Source organism: Pan paniscus, chromosome 15, assembly GCF_029289425.2.
Source record: "Pan paniscus chromosome 15, NHGRI_mPanPan1-v2.0_pri, whole genome shotgun sequence".
In the NCBI taxonomy this organism is placed as follows: Eukaryota; Metazoa; Chordata; class Mammalia; order Primates; family Hominidae; genus Pan; species Pan paniscus.
Genome location: NC_073264.2, coordinates 53,667,212 through 53,686,646, shown reverse-complemented (window position 1 = coordinate 53,686,646; position 19,435 = coordinate 53,667,212). Strand labels below are relative to the sequence as shown.

General features: G+C 40.4%; 2 protein-coding genes across 3 annotated transcripts in view; one reads left to right on the top strand and one right to left on the bottom strand.

Moving 5' to 3' along the window:
* GPR137C (G protein-coupled receptor 137C) overlaps positions 1-2,127 on the bottom strand; it is an 83,876-nt gene extending 81,749 nt beyond the window's left edge. The window contains exon 1 of the mRNA XM_034937558.3: positions 1,684-2,127. Coding sequence (XP_034793449.1) covers positions 1,684-2,127 — 444 coding nt within the window. The remainder of the gene's footprint in view (positions 1-1,683) is intronic.
* Positions 2,128-2,280: 153 nt separating this feature from the next.
* TXNDC16 (thioredoxin domain containing 16) overlaps positions 2,281-19,435 on the top strand; it is a 122,416-nt gene continuing 105,261 nt past the window's right edge. The window contains exons 1-6 of one of the 2 annotated variants that reach the window (XM_003831711.4): positions 2,281-2,959; positions 10,882-10,989; positions 11,623-11,855; positions 12,792-12,874; positions 17,574-17,647; positions 18,457-18,531. In XM_003831711.4, coding sequence (XP_003831759.1) covers positions 11,696-11,855; positions 12,792-12,874; positions 17,574-17,647; positions 18,457-18,531 — 392 coding nt within the window. In that variant the 5' untranslated portion in view covers positions 2,281-2,959; positions 10,882-10,989; positions 11,623-11,695. Of the gene's footprint in view, positions 2,960-10,881; positions 10,990-11,622; positions 11,856-12,791; positions 12,875-17,573; positions 17,648-18,456; positions 18,532-19,435 lie in introns of those variants that run through there. The other variant, XM_034937557.3, reaches the window with a different exon arrangement.

The window sequence follows — 19,435 nt, the reverse complement described above, 5'->3', positions numbered from 1 at the left end:
TGCCTACCGACTATTTTACAGTGAATCATTCATATTATTTTGTAAATCAAAATATATAGGGAAAAAACAAGTCATCTGATGCCCCTGGCATAAAAATCGCTAGTCACTTTCAGGTAAACATCTGAACCTGGAGTAAAAGCTTCAGCGTTGAGAAGTCACTAACGCACTATCTGAAATGGTGGCAGGAAGATTACAATGTATCAGTTTAAGTATAAAGGGTAGAAGTGTTATAACAGCTTAAACGACAACTACATTAGAACACCCTCAAATAAGTGACACGACTATGGCATCATTTGATTTGTGATAACCTATGCTTCTTATTTCCGCTTACTGGTTTGCGTTTTTGTCATTGTATTGTTTGGACTTTCAAAGGATGGAGAAGGAAAATAATAAAAGTTAAATTAGTTTTGTTGTTTTCAACTATTGTTTTTAGTGTGCTAAATAGCTGACATTATGACTGATTATAAAATTATGCATTCTACTTCCTATTTATTAAAGGAGAAAAGAGTTGGTTTATGCAGGAAATATAAACACTTAATATACGTCATTTTTTTTTTTTTTACTTTTGCTTGGAACTACATTAATTCCATCACCTCCAAAAAAGCCTTTGAGAGGATTAGCTGCATAGGCCAATATTATTCTATATTAGTCTGTATTAAGCATATGATGTCACCTTGCTTCCTCCCCTCCTCAAGCTTTTCTTTTGGTGGGAAGGAGGACTTTTTTGGGGGGAAGTCTTAAAATATTATGGCTTAAATACCACAAGCTGACACACATGATTGACAACCTTACACTCCCAAACCTGTTTGAAATGGGTCAAATACCTAAGCGCTGCAGAACAATGCAATCCAACCAGCAATTCCCCATAAAAGAGAAAGGGGGTGTGATTAGGTTCCAGATATTAAGCAAGTTATTGCAAAAACAGTTTGGTGGGTTTGTTTCTGCAATAGGCACAGGTTAAGCTAGTATTTTTTTCTCTTAATTAGCTCCAAAAAAGACTATGCTAATAGGAGGTAGGATAAACCGCTAAAGCATGAAGCAACTGGGGCAAACATTAAGGGCTTTATGGAGGTCCTTATCCTGATCCTCAGCATTGGTTATTGATCATCAACCCTGCTGGGGAACTATCGAACGAAATTTATGTGAGGCTTATCGAGCCACAGGAAAGGAGATGCAGGAGGGAATATAAGCTTCTAATAAAAGAAACGCAGCAACAATAGCAGAGGAACAGCTCTGCCTGGTGACGTAATGGCTGGCAGCAGTCCAGCTTCAGCAGAGCTGCTGCTACCTCAGCATCCAACCTCCCTCAACATAGTCCGGCTTCGGCAGAGCCACCGGGGCTGCTACTTCTTGCGATGCCACTTTGTTGGTGCCACCAACGCCTTACCTCGGAGGGCCAGAAAACCGAACAAAGGGTTCGTTCCGTTGCTGTTTTAAGTTGTCAGACACACACACTCACTCACTCACCCCCTAGCCCGGACCCCTCAGTAATCAAGCCAATCAGCCACTTAAGTTTAAGGCGAAAACACTGGCTCACACTCCAGGTGTGCCTCAGTTTCTCCAGGCTGGTTTCCAGTCCGCCTCTCGCTGCCCACCCCCCGCCCCCGCTGGTCCTCAGCGGGAGTTGATCCCGGCGGCCCCGCGCACCCGCCCGGGCCCCGCATGCCGGCCCTCCCGCCTTACCTCCGCCAGGTAGAGGTTGAGGAGACAGAGCGTGGAGAACTGGAGACAGGAGGGGAAGCAGTAGAGCAGCCAGTGGGGGAAGAAGTGCAGGTGAGCGGGCGGCCGGAGCAAGGGCAGGGAGCCGCTGAGCGAGAAGGCGGCGGAGAAGAGGGTGGTCCTGAGCGCTGCCCACAGGAGACAGAGGAAGAGGCAGAGGCTCTGGTAACTCAGCCGCCGCTCGCGGTACAGGAGCAGCCGCCACAGCTGCAGGTAGGCAAAGGCGAACAGCGCGGCGTAGAGCAGGGCGTGCAGGACGCTCAGCGCCAACTGCACGGAGCCCGGCACCGCGGCGCCTGAGGCTGCAGCGACGGCGCCTCCGCCTCCGCCGCCCCCGCCGGGCGTGGAGGGCTCGCGGCCGGCTGCGGGGGCGGCAGCGGCCGCCGGACCCGGCACGGACACCCTCATGAGGGGGCTGGGGGCCGGGCGAGCGAGCGCGGGAAGGAAGGGGCTGGACTCGGAGCCGCCGTCGAAGGGGAGAAGGACTGCCCCCTTACCCCCCACCCACCCCAGCCTCTAACCCCAGGAAGCGCCGTGACGGGACCCGGAGTCCAGCGCAAAGCAGCCGCGGCTCCCCCGGACCCCGCCTCCTCTTTCCCCCCACCCCCCGGGGGTCTCGGCTCCTCCTGCTGCGGCTCGGCTCCGTAGCTGCAAAAAACAACTCTCGGCTGGAGACAATCAGCTGAGAAACCCGAGCATTTGAGGCGCTCGCTCCGCACTGTGGGCTCGCGCCGATTGGCCCAGGCAGGCACGCCCCCAGAGCGCCGCGCTCGGAAGGCCACGGGCCGCAGGACCCGTCGCTCGAGGGCCCCGAGATCTGATTGGGCGCGTAATTTCCCTACTTTCTCCCGCCCCTGTACTTCCCACCCACGCTGCTGATTGGCCCTGCTACTGCACCGCCCGTTCGCGCCGGCGGGAGGACTCTGTAATCGTCTGTCACTCTCGCTCCGCCCACCACGTTTCCCATTGGTTAGAGAGTGCCTCGCGTAGGGAGCACGAGGAGAAGGAGGAGCTTCGCAGGTTGTTTTTTCCCAGGAGGCCGACTCCGCCGAGTCGGTGGCGGCTGCAGGCTGGGAGGGAGAAGTGCTACGCCTTCGCAGGTTGGCGAAGTGGTTCCAGGCTACCCGGCTAGTCTGGCACGGCCCCGTCTTCTGCCTCCTCCTCCGTCGCGTGGCGGCGGGAACTGTTGGCCGCGCGGCCTCGGGAACGGCCCAGGTCCCCGCCCGCAGGTCCCGGGCAGGTAGGTGACAGCGCCGGCCCTTCAGGCTGTGGGCTCTGCCTGCAGACCCGGGGATTCAGACGAAGCGGCTTTCTGTAGCCAGGGCTGCGCTGCACAGCTCCGGAGTCTGACTTAAGACACCCGTCTCTGGGGCACCGAAAGGCCTCACCTGGAGCCTCCTGAGGGCATTTTGCCTTCTCTTTTCGCTGCATGAACGGCGGGAAACACCGGAGCCCTTTGTGGGTCGAGGGGATGGAAAGGGGCGACGGGGAGAATCGGAGCTCTTAAGTGAAAGACCCTTTCCTCCCAAGGCCAAGGGAAATGTCTCTTAAGGAAGAGTAGTAGTAGTATCAGATGGATGTTGAAGCGATCTGTGAGCAGGGGGAAGCTGGTTCTTTCAAACGTAGAATTTGGGAAGATGCTCTGGGCTGAAGTTTTGGGAAAAAGGCAGAAACAGACTTGTAAGTATGATGATTGCCTGGAGAGGAAGTAGAATATTCTGTACTGTTTAAATTCCACATGTATCGAAGCCTTGGACCTGTGTACGGTAGATGGTGGCGCTATTCCTGGGGCTGAGAGAGAAAATACATGCTATGTTACTGCTGTGAAGAAGCGAGGAATAATCAGATCGACTAACGTATATTGGGCCGGCACATAGTTGTTGACTTTTTTTTTTTCGTATTTGGAAATAAAATTAGCAAGTAGTGCAAAATTAAAAGGAAATAATTTGTTTTCTTTAGAATACACAGCACATTACGAATTCAGTATCCTTGTGAAAGACATTGCTACGTTTATTGGAGCAACAAAGACCCAGCTTTTCTTACCTCACCATCCTTTGTCCTATGCTTTTTTTTTTTTCCTTTTTTCAGGCAGGGTCTCGCTCTGTCGCCCAGGCTGTAGTGACAGTTCACTACAAACCTCCACCTCCTGGGCACAAGCAGTCCTCCCACCTCAGCCTCCCAAGTAGCTGGGACTACAGGCACTGGAGCCACCATGCCCGGCTGATTTTTTTTTTTTTTTTGGTGGAGACGAGGTTTCTCTATATTGTCCAGGCTGGCCTTTGTCATATGCTTTGCCCAAGAAGAGTGTTGCTGTCTTTTTTCCTAGCTAAGTATTCCACAGGGAACTTTAAAGTCTATTTTGTAGATTCTGGGACAGTCGTTTGTCCAGGTACCAGATGCTAGTGTGGTTTGAGTTCTTTATAGGTATGCTGACAAACTGTGGTAGATGTACAGGCCTAGCACTGTTACCTAGACATCCCTCAGATGAAACGTGCAACTGAGCAGGTAGAGAGTGCAGTGTATGAGAGGGTACGGCTTGCTCTAAGAAGTTAACAGGCCTAATCCAACGTCTATGCTTTGGAGAAGGATTTTATGTTTATTGGAACCTAAGAAGTTCATCTCATGTATTTTTAGAGCATGTGGTCAGGGCGGTACACAATTCTCTTCAAATAGGAGACAGGATGCTCATGACAGCAGTGATGTAATTGATTGCAGTAATGTGCTTAAGTATTTAAATTGAGCATAAAATCAGAGTTGTGTGATTTTAGGCACTTGTCAAAATCAAGGGCGCCACATATTCTCTGCCATGGCCTATTTGCATCTTCCATAATCATTGAGGTGCACATTTCAAGTCATCAATAGACTTTAAAAGCGTTTTTCTTTTTCTCCTCTATTCTCTGCTCAAAGTGATAGTAAACATCTGGATAGTACCCATACTAATTTTAGGTCTTGGCCTGTGAGGCTTACCTGCCACCTGCCATGTGTCAGTAAGAGCAAGTCTGGATAGCCGCCTCCTTTCTCTTTTTTGGGGGATGGGAGTGTGTGTTTAGAGGTGGGGGGTGAGGGTGCAGGTAGAGGATTTTCCTCCCAACTGCTTTGAAAAGGCTCTAAAGGGGAGAGATGTTGACTCCTTTTATTGCCTCCTTGGGTCTGAAATGATAAACTGTGTTGAGATCTGATCAACATTTTATTTGAGGCTGGTTCAGTGAGCAGGTTCTGTTCTCCAGTAGCAGCATTAAACTGTAAGTAAGCTGACTTCAGACAGAATGTTCTTACGGGAACTTTGTAAGCGTTATATACTCCATTTGTTGCAAAATATGAAGTGTGTCTTTTTCCTGAGTATGATGGCCACAGATGTTGCTACAATTTATTTAATAGTTACAGTTGTTAATTTCCTTCTTTTCTGAGAGGAAAAGCCATTAATTTTATGGTTAATCATAAGGGAATATTAGGCCTATAAAGGGGGAACTAACCAAGGGTTTCCTAGAAAAGCTTGGTGTCAGCTATTCTAAAATTTAAATGTGTCCAAATGCATAAAGATTTAATATTGTTGTTCTGAGAGGACAGATGACCCTAGCACAGTAGTCTTTCAAACATTTAAAAGCAGAACTGTTTGGGTCGGGCATGGTGGCTCACGCCTGTAATCCCAGCACTTTGGGAAGCCAAGGTGGGCGGATCACGAGGTCAGGAGATCAAGACCATCTTGGCTAACACAGTGAAACCCCGTCTCTGCTAAAAATACAAAACATTAGCCAGGTGTGGTGGCGGGCGCCTGTAGTCCTAGCTACTTGGGAGGCTGAGACAGGAGAATGGCATGAACCTGGGAGGCAGAACTTGCAGTCAGTGGAGATTGCACCACTGCATTCCAGCCTGGGTGACAGAGACTCTGTTTAGACTCTGTCTCAAAAAAAAAAAAAAAAAAAAAAAAAAATCAGAACTGTTTGTCAATTACTATTGCATACAGTACCCTATACCAAAATGGGATTGGTGGAGCTAACGAGGGCTACCAGCTGTTCTACCTGCCTAAGGAACACAAAGGCAAATCCTCATACTGTCTCCTTACAAGAAGACTAGCATTTTCTCTTGAAGTACTTCCTCCTTGATGTCTTTTGGAGCTTAATATTCAGTTGCTGAACAAAACACACTTTTGTCGCCTTTAACATTTTATGTGCACGCTTTAGCCCTTTTTCTACTATTGTCTCACGGAGCCATTCTTACAGTGCTGTTACCCTCTTGTATTAGTCTTTAGTTACATGTCACTCATTCTTTCTATTATTTAAATGAGCTGTGCAAACACACTTCTTTAGAGTTTAGGGATGAGACAAAAGTTACATCTTATATGCCAACTCTGATCCATGCCAGCAGGACCATTATACTGAAGAATTGAGGGCCTCTTGCAGCCCAAAGGATCAAAGTCTACATGTAGTTGGGAGGTGTATCTGTAGTATTGGCAAACATGCTATGGAAAACATTTACCTATTACTTTTCCCATCTTTTAGTATTGGCATCTTTTGTGGTAATAGTCAATTGCATTTTAAAGAGTCATCTTATGTTCAAGTCATAATCCCTTTACCCATTACTAAGACCAGGTGTACTAATAGTGCTAGACTGGGTTATACTGTGGAAACAACCCGGAAACATTAGAAGTTTAAAATAATGGTTTATTTTATTTTTTTCTGAGACGGAGTTTTGCTCTTGTTGCCCAGGCTGGAGTGCAATGGTGTGATCTCGGCTCACTGCAACCTCTGCCTCTTGGGTTAAAGTGATTCTCCTGCCTCAGCCTCCTGAGTAGCTGGGATTACAGGTACCTGCCACTATGCCCAGCTAATTTTTTGTATTTTTGGTAGAGACAGGTTTCATCATGTTGGCCAGGCTGGTCTCGAACTCCTGACCTCAGGTGATCCACCCGTCTCGGCCTCCCAAAGTGCTGGGATTACAGGTGTGAGCCACCGTGCCTGGCCTAATAGTGTTGAAGGCAGAAAGAATGAGGGTTGTGACCAACTCGGTATACCACTGGAGGCTATATGAGCAAACAGCAAACTGTTCTCATGAAGGCAGGTTGTTGGCGAATTGACAAACTGCATCTGCCTCCCAGAAGGAATGCTAAGGCCAGTCACACCCCAGGCGCAGTGTTTCTTGTGATTATCTACAGGAGCATCTGAAGCCTGTTAGCAATCATGTGAACCTGTGATAAATCAAGCAGCTGACCAACCATTACCTGCTCCTCCCTGCTCTTGCTACCCAATAAATATGAAGGGTTGTGGAAGCTCAAGGCCCTTGCTCACTAGAAGCAAGGAGCCCCCTGACCCCTTCTTTAAAACAGATTATTTTGTCTTTGTTTTCATTTCTACATTCGTTCTGCCTTCGTTCAGTCCCATAGTAACCGTCACATAATAGTTTAGTTTACACTGGATCAGTTGGGAGCTTTCCCCTATGGTGTTCTCTTTCTGGGACTTGGGCTGACAGACAAGGCCTAATTTTGAGTGTAATCAGTCATCATGGCAGAGGGAAAGTGTGTTGTGGTTCATTGCACATGTATACTGACTCTTAAAAGCTTCCAGAAGTACATGTCACCTTGCACATTTCATTGGCCAAGTCATGGCCATACCTAACTCAAGGAAGTGAGATGTATAATTTTAACGTGCAGAGAACTAGAAACATTTGAACAGTCTCTCGTCAACAAATGCTTTCCTTTGTATATGTAGTTCTTCCTTGGCTTTTCCTGGTGGAGGTAATTCAAAATTACCATCTTCACTATGTGAAGCCTAAAGTTGAGGATCTTTGAGTAATGCCCAGCAGTGGTCATCTCTTTACTGGTCTAGATAGAAGTTATCTGTCTGCCACCCCCTGTTGAACACATAAGGCAGTGCTGGGAGAGATAACTGTAAGTATTCCTGTTTGGAGAGAGGAAGAATGGAAAACACACACCAGACTCTAGATTGTAGCAATCTACGGTTGAAATCTCTCTAGGCAGTTGTTGCTAGGGCTCTAGTTCTGTTCCCTGAGTTCTCTAGGCCAGTTGAAACAACAACACTCCTAACACAATAGAAATGAATTACAGGAAAAGTGAAATAAAGAACATCAATTTACAAGCCCAATTTTAAAATTATTATTAGATTCAACAAATATAAAATTACTGTGTGAAATTGCTATAAAATGTTCTAAACATTTACATTCCATTTCTGTATTTATGTCATTATTTTAGACAAGTAACAAATACTTTTTACTCTGCACATGCCCTACAGCATAGTTCTCCGTGGTCCTTGGCTTTGCCCTATGTGAGGTTCTTCCATTTTTGTTATTCTTGGCCACATCTGAAATTGGCTTTGGAGCATATGGCCTCTGACCTCTTCCTGTGGCTGAGCAGTTTTGTCAGTTTGCTTTGTGACCATGCACAGGTGGGGGCCTAAGGATTGTTTTAAGTTTTGAACATCTAGTCTTTTGGATGGCAGTTCTTCTCTGGGTATTTTTCTTTTAATACCTTGTTAAACACCACCAACAGCAACCATCACACAGTACTAATCTATCTTCCAACCTCTTCTTTTAGAGCTATAAATAAGTTCATTAGCCACGGGAACATAGGTACACATTCATTATAAGTTAATCAGGTACATGTCACCTCCAAATTATTGTAGTGACAGTTTTATCAAACTTATTAATGTGGGTCACTTGCTTAGCTCCAGTCTCTGATAAATGTTTCCTTGAGCAGGCCCAGAACAGTTTCTATGCTGCTTGGCCCCAGCCAGTGTTTTGGAGTTTTTGTTAAGGTGGCATCTCACTTCTAGTTTATATACAGCTTAAGAGAAAATAGTTTATGCTGCTATAATAACCCCTGCCGTCTCAGTGACTTAAAACAACAAGGTTTATTTCTTCCTATGTCACATGCTTATTACACATTAGCTGGGAGTTCTCTGTTATGCTCATGCTCACAGAATAGACAGCATTTGGGCATTTCTCTTGACTGCAGCAGAAGACTGTAAAGCCTGGCTTTATTAACACTAACTGCCGAAACTGTTGCCTGAAAGAGACAGATGCCACTTTTGCTCACATTTTATTGGCCACAGTAAGTCATCTGGTGGTCGTAACTAACTCCCCCAGAGGTGGAGGATGGAGGGAGCTTAAGTGTAATTAGTAACTGCAAGGAGAACTAGAACTATAGTAATGAACTATCACACCGAGGTAACAAGGCCGCATTTCTCTGAAGGTACTCATCACTTGGTTCTGATATCTAGATTTTTGTAGTATTAAGTTTTTGTTTGTTCGTTTGTTTGTTTGTTTTGTTTTTAGACAGGGTCTTCCTCTTTCACCCAGGCTGGAGTGCAGCCTCAATCACGATCCTCCCGACTTAGCTTCCCTGGTAGCTGAGACTACAGGTGTGTGCCACCATGCATGGCAATTTTTTTTTTCTTACTTTTTATAGAGACAGGGTCTCTGTGTTGTCTAGGCTGCTCTTGAACTCCTAGGCTCAAGTGATCTTCCTGCCTCTGCCTCCCAGAGGGCGGGGATTGTAAGCGTGAGCCACCGTGGCTGGCCAAGTATTGTTTTTCATTCCCTTTTCTAATTACTGGAGGTAAAAAAAGAAAAAAAAAAAGTCACCAAGTACCTTTTGTATCTTTGTTTTCACTCTGCTCTTGCTGATATTCTCTTTCCCCACCCACATTCCCTTGCCTTTAGTTAAGATCTTTTTATGAGGACAGCATGTCTCTGAGCAAATGCATTTTATTTTCCATGCATGTGAAATGTCCACTCTTCCATGGCCCTACAAGGTACATATCCTTCCCCTACTCCCTTTCCCCTCTTTCTTCTTCCTTAGAGCCAATTACTTTCAACTGCTCACTGTTTGTTTTGGCATTGACCGTCCTATTTTCAATAAACTTGGTTTTTGGTTTTGCGAAAGTTGAAAATTTAGTTCTCTTTCATTTATTTTCCCACCCTAGCTGCATGTTTCCTTATTTTCTATCTTCCCTTTCTCTCAACAGTTGTTATGGTTTTGGTTAAATCATTATTCAGTATTTATTTCATTATGAAGACATAAATTCTACTTCTAGCTGACCCGTGCGGTATTCTTTGCTTTAAGTAATTTTTAAAATAATCAAATCTTACCATAGATGGAACAAACTACAGAGATTATTACTGAGTTCCTAACTCTAAACATGTAAGAACAATCACCAATGTCTCTAACCGATTAAAAGCACAGTGCTTTCACATATATAATCTTGTTTGGCCAACGAGATAGGAAATATGGGAAAGTATTTAAGCATTGGCTGTATGGTTAGACCTTTGGTGCTACAAAATACATTCTAGGGGAAAAGAGTAATAATATGTTAACACTGATGTCCAATTTAGTGTTAAAATGGTTAAATTATAACCTGGAGGCCAGGAAAGATGATATTCTATACTGGAATCTTTCACCTGTGCTTTTCATGTTGTACAGTTTAATTAGGTTATAGTTATTTCATATATAGTAATGAATGTTACATAGTTATTCTCTTAGCCTCAGAAATGCATGCATTTTCTCCAGAATATGAAGAAAATAGTGGATGACCTATTTTAAAACATCCCTATTAATATAAAGTAGCTTTAAAATAGGCTGGTTTAAAATGGTTATAATGTATAATCAATTTTAATGTCAATGATACCCCTTAATTATGTCATTAAAATTGCATTTTTATATACCTCTTATAGTTCTTGCTTCTCATTTTACTTTGAGTTTTTGAACTCTTGACTCATTATTAAAAATTGATGGCAAATTTTTTCACTGTTTGATATATACTGCCTCTGAAGAACAGAATTATTAGGAAATAACCAATGAGTAATTACTTCATTTTTTTTTTCAGGAACACTGGCTTGTTAGAGACATTATGTGCTAATTGATAATATTGAATGAGCAGAGTAAATACTCAATTTAATATGATTTTTCATACATTTCAAATTCTTTATCATTTTATTCTTTGCTGAAAAATTCTACTTTTATCCTTATGAGTATATAGAAATAATCTATTGCTGTTTTTTCCTATTGCCTATTTTGAGATAGTGAGCTTGCATTTGAAAGAGATGGGTCCTGTTTGAAATTTTAAAAATACTGAAACAAAATTTTCACCTACAGCTATGACTGTTTTTATATTATACTAATTTTTCTAAACTTTCTTCTTTTAAATGTAGATAACATAGATCATCAGTAGAAAACTTCTTGAAGTTGTTCAAGAAAAATTTGAAAGTAGCAAAATAGAAAACAAAGAATTAACAGCAGATACAGAGGACAGCATGGAAGTAAGTACGCCAAGAAAGAAGATAAGAGGAGGATATCTAGAACAAATTTGATTTCAGAACATAGAATTGAATTAAAGTATGAGTTGAAAAAGATATTTAAATTTTTAAGCAGTATAGAGAAATCTAAGGGTTAGGCATTACAAATTATGTATATTTAGAAGGAATGTTCTTCCATTGTTTTAATAGATTTCTTCTAAGGAATTTAAAGTAAAAGTAAACATATTAGGCATATTTTGGATGTCTCACTCCCATCTAAATGGTATTAAATAATTATTCGATTATTTCTTATAATCAACTATAGGTAAAGAAAAACAAAATGCCCAATTAAAAAATGGATTGGTTAATGTTTGAGAATTAATTTTAGAACCCTTTAAAATGACAATTAGCTTAACATACTCTACTAAATTGAGCATTTTCTAGGTAGTTTTGATATCTTTTGCAAGTATGAAAAATCAATAGTATTTTCAAGTCAATGTTGTTATATATTGTCCCCCCTCAAATTTTTATGATATAGTAAAGTACTAGCAAAATCAAATGATGTGACTAATGACTTTCTTTTTGTAGATTTTACTTCATTCATTCATTTAACAAATTCATTCAACAAACTCTTGTTGAATACCTTCTCTGTGCCAGGTGTTGTCTTAGGAAACAGAACACAGCAGTGAAAAAACAGACAAAATCCGCTCAGATACAACTGCAGCTGATAATGTTTTCCGGCTTCAATGTCTTTAGAGTTGGGATCTCTTTTGTCATAATGTGCATTTTTTACATGCCAACAGTAAACTCTTTACCAGAACTGAGTCCTCAGAAATATTTTAGTACATTGCAACCAGGAAAAGCCTCTTTAGCTTATTTTTGTCAAGCTGGTAAGTATTTTTAAAATTCTAATATGATTCTTGTGATGTTTTTATTGCTATTTAATCAGTAAGTTCAGTGGGAAATTTCTGTTAAGATTAATAATATGTGCTATATAGCTGTTACTATAATATGTCTGACTGGGTTTGAATCCGGCCCGTGCCGCTTGTCCTGTGGTGTGACCTTGGTTAAGTCACTTAGCTTTTCTGTGTTTTTCTTTCATCATCTGTTCAGAAGAAATAGTACTTTATAGTTTGTTGTGAGGATTAAATGATTTTACTTATATGCTGAGTTCATAGTAAACACTAGATAAGAGTTAGCTACTAACATAACATCTGAAAGAATACTTTCTCATGTTTTTAGCGTGTAACTATTTTAAGTTTTTTAAAACTTTAAATGTAATGCTTTAGATTAATACCCTGCTTTAGCTGTATTGTTAATTATACTGAATTAACTAATATAACTATTGAGCATAACTAATAATTTTTTTAGTAGTCAAATTCAAGTCTTCATGTCTTAAAAATACTATTCTTGGAATTAATAAGTGAGTACACATTTCTGTTGGCTCCCTTATTATAATTGTGATTAGAAAATGGTATTTTAAAATCATTTTGAAAGTTTTTGTATGTGTACATGTGTGTTGTGTATATGGTATTAAACTTGGAGGAAGAATGCCAAATGTTAGGTTTAAACGAAACATTTATTATATTGTTGTTTTAGGAAGTTTTTAAGGTCCATTTACATAGTTAAAGTACATCATGATAAAAACACAAATAAGAATAATGAGGCAATAGTAAAATAAGGGTGTGAAAATATGTAATGAGATATGTTTAGTTATTTGTTGTTGCATGCTAGTTGGACAAATGAATCTATTCTGTGTTTGCAGATTTTAAAATTCATTTTTAAGGGGCAATTCATAAACATTCATGAAACATTTGTTATTTTAGATTCCCCAAGAACATCTGTATTTCTTGAAGAACTGAATGAGGCTGTTAGACCTCTGCAGGACTATGGAATTTCAGTTGCCAAGGTAGAAAGATATTTATGTTACTAAAATATTAGTGACGAACATCTTACAACTTTATGGCTTAAGACTGAATATCTTAAAATACTTCCATTTCGTATCTTTTTCCAAACTGGAAATATATTTTTTTCATAAGAATAAACAGAAGCCCAGAAAGATAGTTTCAGGTTATTGCATAACATACTGTATATAGAGGGGACAAAAAGCTGTTTAAAAATTTTTAGCTTAGAATTTAACTTTATGTTATAAACCATTCTATTGGGCCCATGGTATCATTTTTCAAACCTATAGTTAGGTTTTTGTTCTGTTTTGTTTTGCCTAATGAATATTTCATAATAGGTAGCCACAATTCAGCTGTTTTTAAATTTTTATTAGCACAAACTGAAGTAACAAAATGGAGGTAACCAAATAATTTTTTTCTGTTCTTCTAAGTCTTTATAATTGTTTATGTTTCACTTTTTCGCATTTATTTTTAGAACAAAGTTATAACGACTCAACATTACATATTTAATTTTTTTCTCAAAAAATGTTCAAATTTGCCATACAGTATTATAGAAAATTTCCACATGCATCATGGATTAGATAGATATGTAAGCCTTTCATTTAATTTAAACTTAGAATTTATATATCAGACAACTGAATGAGGGGTAACCCAGTGATACTAAATTCTTTCTGGTTAATGTCTACCTGACTTTCTGTGTACATTTTTTCTTAATTCATTAGCCTTCCTCTTCTAAAAGATGGCTATGGTCGCTCTTGGTCTCTGCAGCTAGAGTTCCCAGAGCAGACAGCATAGAAACATTGACTAACATTGGCTGTATACCTTTAAAAAATATCTATTTTTTAAATGTGTCAATTCTGTATGTATAGAGATCTCAATTAACTTTGAACAACTGATTTCACTCTAGAGTGATAATGGCAATCATCTCCAAGGATCTCTGAATAAAATTTTAAATTGAAACTTAGAAATGAAGTAGTAGGTTGGTAGGAAACTCAAAAGGGATAATCATACTGTTTAGTAACTGGTAGACTGTCGCTAATAACTATGCATATAGTAACTTGAATGGAATGCTAAGGTTCATGCCCAAGCTGTTGCCCTTATGGACGAACATAACTGAAACTCCTGATTTTTTTTTTTTTGAGACAGAGTTTTGCTCTTGTCGCCCAGGCTGGAGTGCAATGGGACAATCTCGGCTCACTGCAACCTCCGCCTCCCAGGTTCAAGTGATTCTCTTGCCTCAGCCTCCCCAGTAGCTAGGATTACAGGCGTGTGCCACGATGTCTGGCTAATTTTTGTATTTTTAGTAGAGATGGGATTTCACCGTATTGGCCAGGCTGGTCTCGAACTCCTGACCTCAGGTGATCCACCCGCCTTGGCCTCCCAAAATTCTGGGATTACAGGCATGAGCCACTGCACCCGGCCGGAAACTCCTGATTTTTACAGTGAGAATGCTGAGCTCTATCTAGACAGGAGATAGTGGCAAATGAGATAAACCTTTGTTGAGTGCCTAGCTCAGTTCCCACCACTCAGTGCTGAGTAAATATTTGTGAGATAGAAATGAGCTTACCATATTTAATCTTCTTTTGGATAGAAAGATGACTAAGCCCCTGTCCTTTTCTTTGGAGAGTTTATATCCTAAATAAGGAGGATAAAACACATTCACAAGTCATTTTAATAACTAGCAGAACCTGATCATTGTAATAGGAGAGATACAAATAAAGTGCCATAGAAGTTTTTTTTCTTCTTTTTTTTGAGACCGAGTCTTGCTCTGTCACCCAGGCTGGAGTGCAGTGGCGCCATCTTGGCTCACTGCAACCTCTGCCTCCTGGGTTCAAGCAATTCACCTGTCTCAGCCTCCCGAGTAGCTGGGACTACAGGCGCATGCCACCATGCCTGGCTAATTTTTGTAGTTTTAGTAGAGATGGGGTTTCACCATATTGGTCAGGCTGGTCTCAAACTCCTGACTTCGGGTGTTCCTCCTGCCTCAGCCTCCCAAAGTGCTGGGATTACAGGCATGAGCCACCGTGCCTAGCCCATTGAAGTTTAAAGGAAAGAAAGCGTATATTTGATTTTTGAGGTGGAAAGTCACAGATGGTATTGGGAAAGACTTCACAAAAAGCAGCATTTAAGATTGTTTTCAGAAGATAGCAAGAGGCAGGATGAAGAAAATGCTAAAATAGAAATGGGCTATGTATTCTAGTCAAGACAATGAATGTCAAGCTGGATACAATAACCCAAGAAAGCTGTATGCTATTTAGGGCTATATGTCTTGCCTTAAATGTGTCCTTCCTTTTCTACCTGGTTACCACCTACTTGTTCCATAAGATTGAATTCGGAAATAGTGCCTTTCTCTGGGTTATCTCATGCACTTGAATATGTGAGCAATTATAGCATACAAATCAGAAAAAAACGTAAAGTACAAAATTTGACCTGAAACAAGCTGTAATGTTTAATTCTCCTTCTTGTTTCCCTAACCAATGATATTTAGAAATGCATCCAAAATAAGGGTTTCAGAAATCTTCAAAGTAAAGGAAGGAAAAAAAAGATATATTATACAAGTGATAACCAGAAGAAATCTAGTGTATCAAAGTAGATTTTAAACAAAAAGCTCTGTCATCCTTGACTTTTCTTTCTCTCATAAGTAATCCATCTACTACTTGGTTCTACTATGAGAACTTTTCAAATCTGACCACTTCCTATACCTTCATTTTTACTTCTTCCTGCCATCTCTTCTCATTGGGGAAACCACAATAGCCTCCTAATAATTGGCCTTTCTTCCTTCACTTTGTCCCATGACAGACTCTTCTCTATATGTAGCCAGATGTATCAGGATACATCACTACCATGCTGGGAAAGTCCTTTCATTCCAATTATGATCAAATAGAAACGTTTGAGTGTTGTGGACACTGGCTTTGTCTCTGATCTCATTTTCTGACCCTCCACTTTGTTCAGTTCGTTCTTAATACATAGTGGTCATCTTTCTGTTATTTGAACCTGCTGGAGGTGCTGTTAACCACAGGGCCTTTGCAGATATTTTCCCCTCTGCTTAGAACTCATCTCTTATACTTATTTGTATATTTTTATGCATTACTGCATTTCTTCAGTTCTTTGTGCAAATGTCACTTTTTCAGAGAAGGCTTCCTTGATTACCTCTCTAAAATGCCCTATCACATGCTATTCCCTTACAATTTTTTTATTTATAGGACTTAACACTACATATTAATTAGTTTTCAACTTGTCTCTACCTTACATTGTTCTAAAGCTAAATATTTTTATTTGGAACTTACCTGTACCCAAAGTGACTAGAACAGTGACTGACATGGTAGATGTTCAAATATATTTTGAATTGATGAATGAATGGACACATCTATTGTCATAATACCAACCATCCTTATGCTGTAACTTAAAAAATTTTTTAAATTACATATATTAAAATTTACTTTTTGGTTATGGTTATAGTCCGACTTTAATTCTGATTCTCTATTTCTCGTTTCTTAGTGTTAGTTCCTGTTTTGTAGCCTTTTAAACAAATGTTGCTTCCCCAGTTCTTCTTCTTCTTCCTCAAATCCCATTAAAATTAAATTGAACAACAGGAAAACCCCCTCTTAAGAGAAACAAAAGCCTTACCAAATGCAAAACAAAATAACTATTCTTCTAGCCTTAGTTTTGGTTAGTTAACATTGGTGGCTCTCCATTTGCCCCATCTAGAAACCCCTTCATTCTTTTTTTCTCTTTCCTCTCTTCCTCTATCTCAATCTGCATGTACATGCTCAGTCTTCCCCCTAGTTGTATGTATTGTATTTGTAAAAAGCCTTTTGTATGTCTTCTGTCCTTTTTGGCTTTACTTCTCATCCAAGTCATCCATGACCTACGCTAATGTGATATTCTTTTAAACTCTCCTTATCTTTGTGTTCTTTTGCCTTCTATTTATCTTCATGTTGTTGCCAAGATTGTTATTATATATTTTTTTCACTTAGAGTTCAGATTATAAGCTATCCAGGGCTGGTATGGCTGCTCTGACATCATCATTGACTTAGTTCATTCTTTCTGTTGTACCATTCTTTGCAAGTAGCTTCTTTAAAGATGCCTTATGGTCCATGATTGCTGTTGGTACTCCAGCTGTCTTACCTATTTTTGGTCAAGAAGGAGTGAAAAGAGCAAAAGTATCAGTCAGCCCACTTTTAAGAGCCTTTTAGCAGTTTCAGCCCAGTGACTCCTCCAAACACCATTTAGCCATTGCAGGCTGTTGGGGAGGTTGGGAAAGCCTTTTAATGAAACACTTGCTTTTAGCAAAGTTCTGTTAGTAAACAAAAGGGAAGGATGGATTTTGGGTGGGAAACCAGCAGTATCTGCTATCTCTGTGTTCCACTTGCTGAGATGCTTTCATCATCCCAAGTTAGCACTCACTTTTGTGCTTCCTGGCTATTGCTCATACTTTTTGTCTTGCCTTAAATGTGTCCTTCCTTTTCTACGTGGTTACCACATACTTGTTCCATGAGACTGAATTCAGAAATAGTGCCTTTCTCTGGGTTATCTCATGCACTTGAATATGTGAACAATTATAGCATACAAATCAGAAAAAAACATAAAATACAAAATTTGACCTGCAACAAACTGTAATATTTAATTCTCCTTCTTGTTTCCCCAACCAAGAAACTTGACCTTTTGATATATATGCTAAAACTTAAGTATACTCTTTTAAAGGTTAATTGTGTCAAAGAAGAAATATCAAGATACTGTGGAAAAGAAAAGGATTTGATGAAAGCATATTTATTCAAGTAAGCTATTTTCCTGAGTGTGCTGGACAAATACAAAGCTATACTTCTAGAATATTCAAATATGTAAAATATCACTGAGCTAGAATAAAGTCATATGTAGGGGGGATCATGTAAAGCTTAACCAAAAGTCCAAGTAATAGATTTGTTATCTAACCTCTCAGTACTTTAACTTCCTTATTTATAAAACAGAGAGTAATACCTACATCACAAGGTTGTTTGTGAGGCTCTTGTGTAAACTCCTACAACAAATGCCTGGTAAGCAAGTGCTTACCAAATTTAATGTTCTGGGTAGATATGTCAGGTCCACATTTGGGTGTGAAATAAATGTGCTTTATTTTTGAGAGATCTGCCAATCTCTCTGCACTTGGGTTTGATCTACCTGAGGTTTCTCAAATCCTTGGGATTTGGCCGAAGAAGTGGGGAGAGGTCCTGTTTCCTCAGGGACCTTCTGAGGACACTTCTTTTTCCTTCTTGCCTTCTTCCCAGCCCAATTTGGGGAGTGTGTGTGTGTGTGTGTGTGTGTGTGATTGTGATTGTGAGTTGGGGAGACTGGTAGGAATCCTTGTTTGGACTCCTATTTTTTTCTAGCCTTTTTGCCAGGTACAGAGCCTAGGCTTTTCAAAGTTAATATATTTATTGAGAATGTACTATGTGCCAGGACGCTGGTAGGTATGTGGAGTATGTGGACAAGACACAGCTGTAACATCAAAGACCTTATAAGCTAATGTATTTGATAGACAAGTAAATTGAATTCTAAGGAAATATTTTTTGTATTTTTCAATATTAATATGTTTTTAAACTTTTTATAGGGGCAACATATTGCTCAGAGAATTCCCTACTGACACCTTGTTTGATGTGAATGCCATTGTCGCCCATGTTCTCTTGTAAGTACAGGGGCTACACATTCATTTGTTTACTTGTTACTTATCTGTTGATTTCATTTTAAATAACCACAATTCATTAAAATATTTCAGGGTTTTAACATTATATTTGTAGGCAACAATTTAACACAAATTACTAATCTATCTTCCCACATCGAGGATCTAAAAATTTTTTTAATGGCAAAGGATACAGAAACATGGAGATACTTTTATAAGAGTAGGAGATGACTCAACAAAACCACATTGAGTGAGGTCTAACTGGAGGAGCGAGGATTTTGCCAGGTATCTTAGTCTGTTCAGGCTGCTATAACAAAATACAGTAGACTGGGTAGCTTATAAACAACAATGAAACTGGGTAGCTTATAAACAACTGTGAAATTTATTTTTCACAGTTATGGAATCTGGGATGTCCAAGATCAAAGTACTGGCAGATTTGGTGTTGGGTGAGGGCCCCTGGTTTATAGCTGGTCATCTTTTCCCTGTGTCCTCACATGATGAAAGGGATAAAGGAGCTCTCTCAGGGTCTCTTTTATTAGGGCACTAATATTCATGAGGGCTCTGCCCTTATAACCTCCTAATATCATCATACTGGCAGTTAGGATTTCAACATATGAATTTTGGGGAGACATAAACATTTAGACCATAGTACCAGGTAGGAAGCTCATCTTTGTTTTTTTTTGTTTTGTTTTTTGTTTTGAGATGGAGTCTCACTTTGTCTCCCAGGCTGGAGCACAGTGGCGTGATATTGGCTTACTGCAACCTCCACCTCCCAGGCTCAAGCGATCCTCCCACCTCAGCCTCCCGAGTAGCTGGGACCTATAGGCATGCACCACTCATCTTTGTTATTCTCACTGGGATTTTTAAAGTACCTGGCTTTCTTCTTATCCCAGCTGGGTTTCTTTCTGGA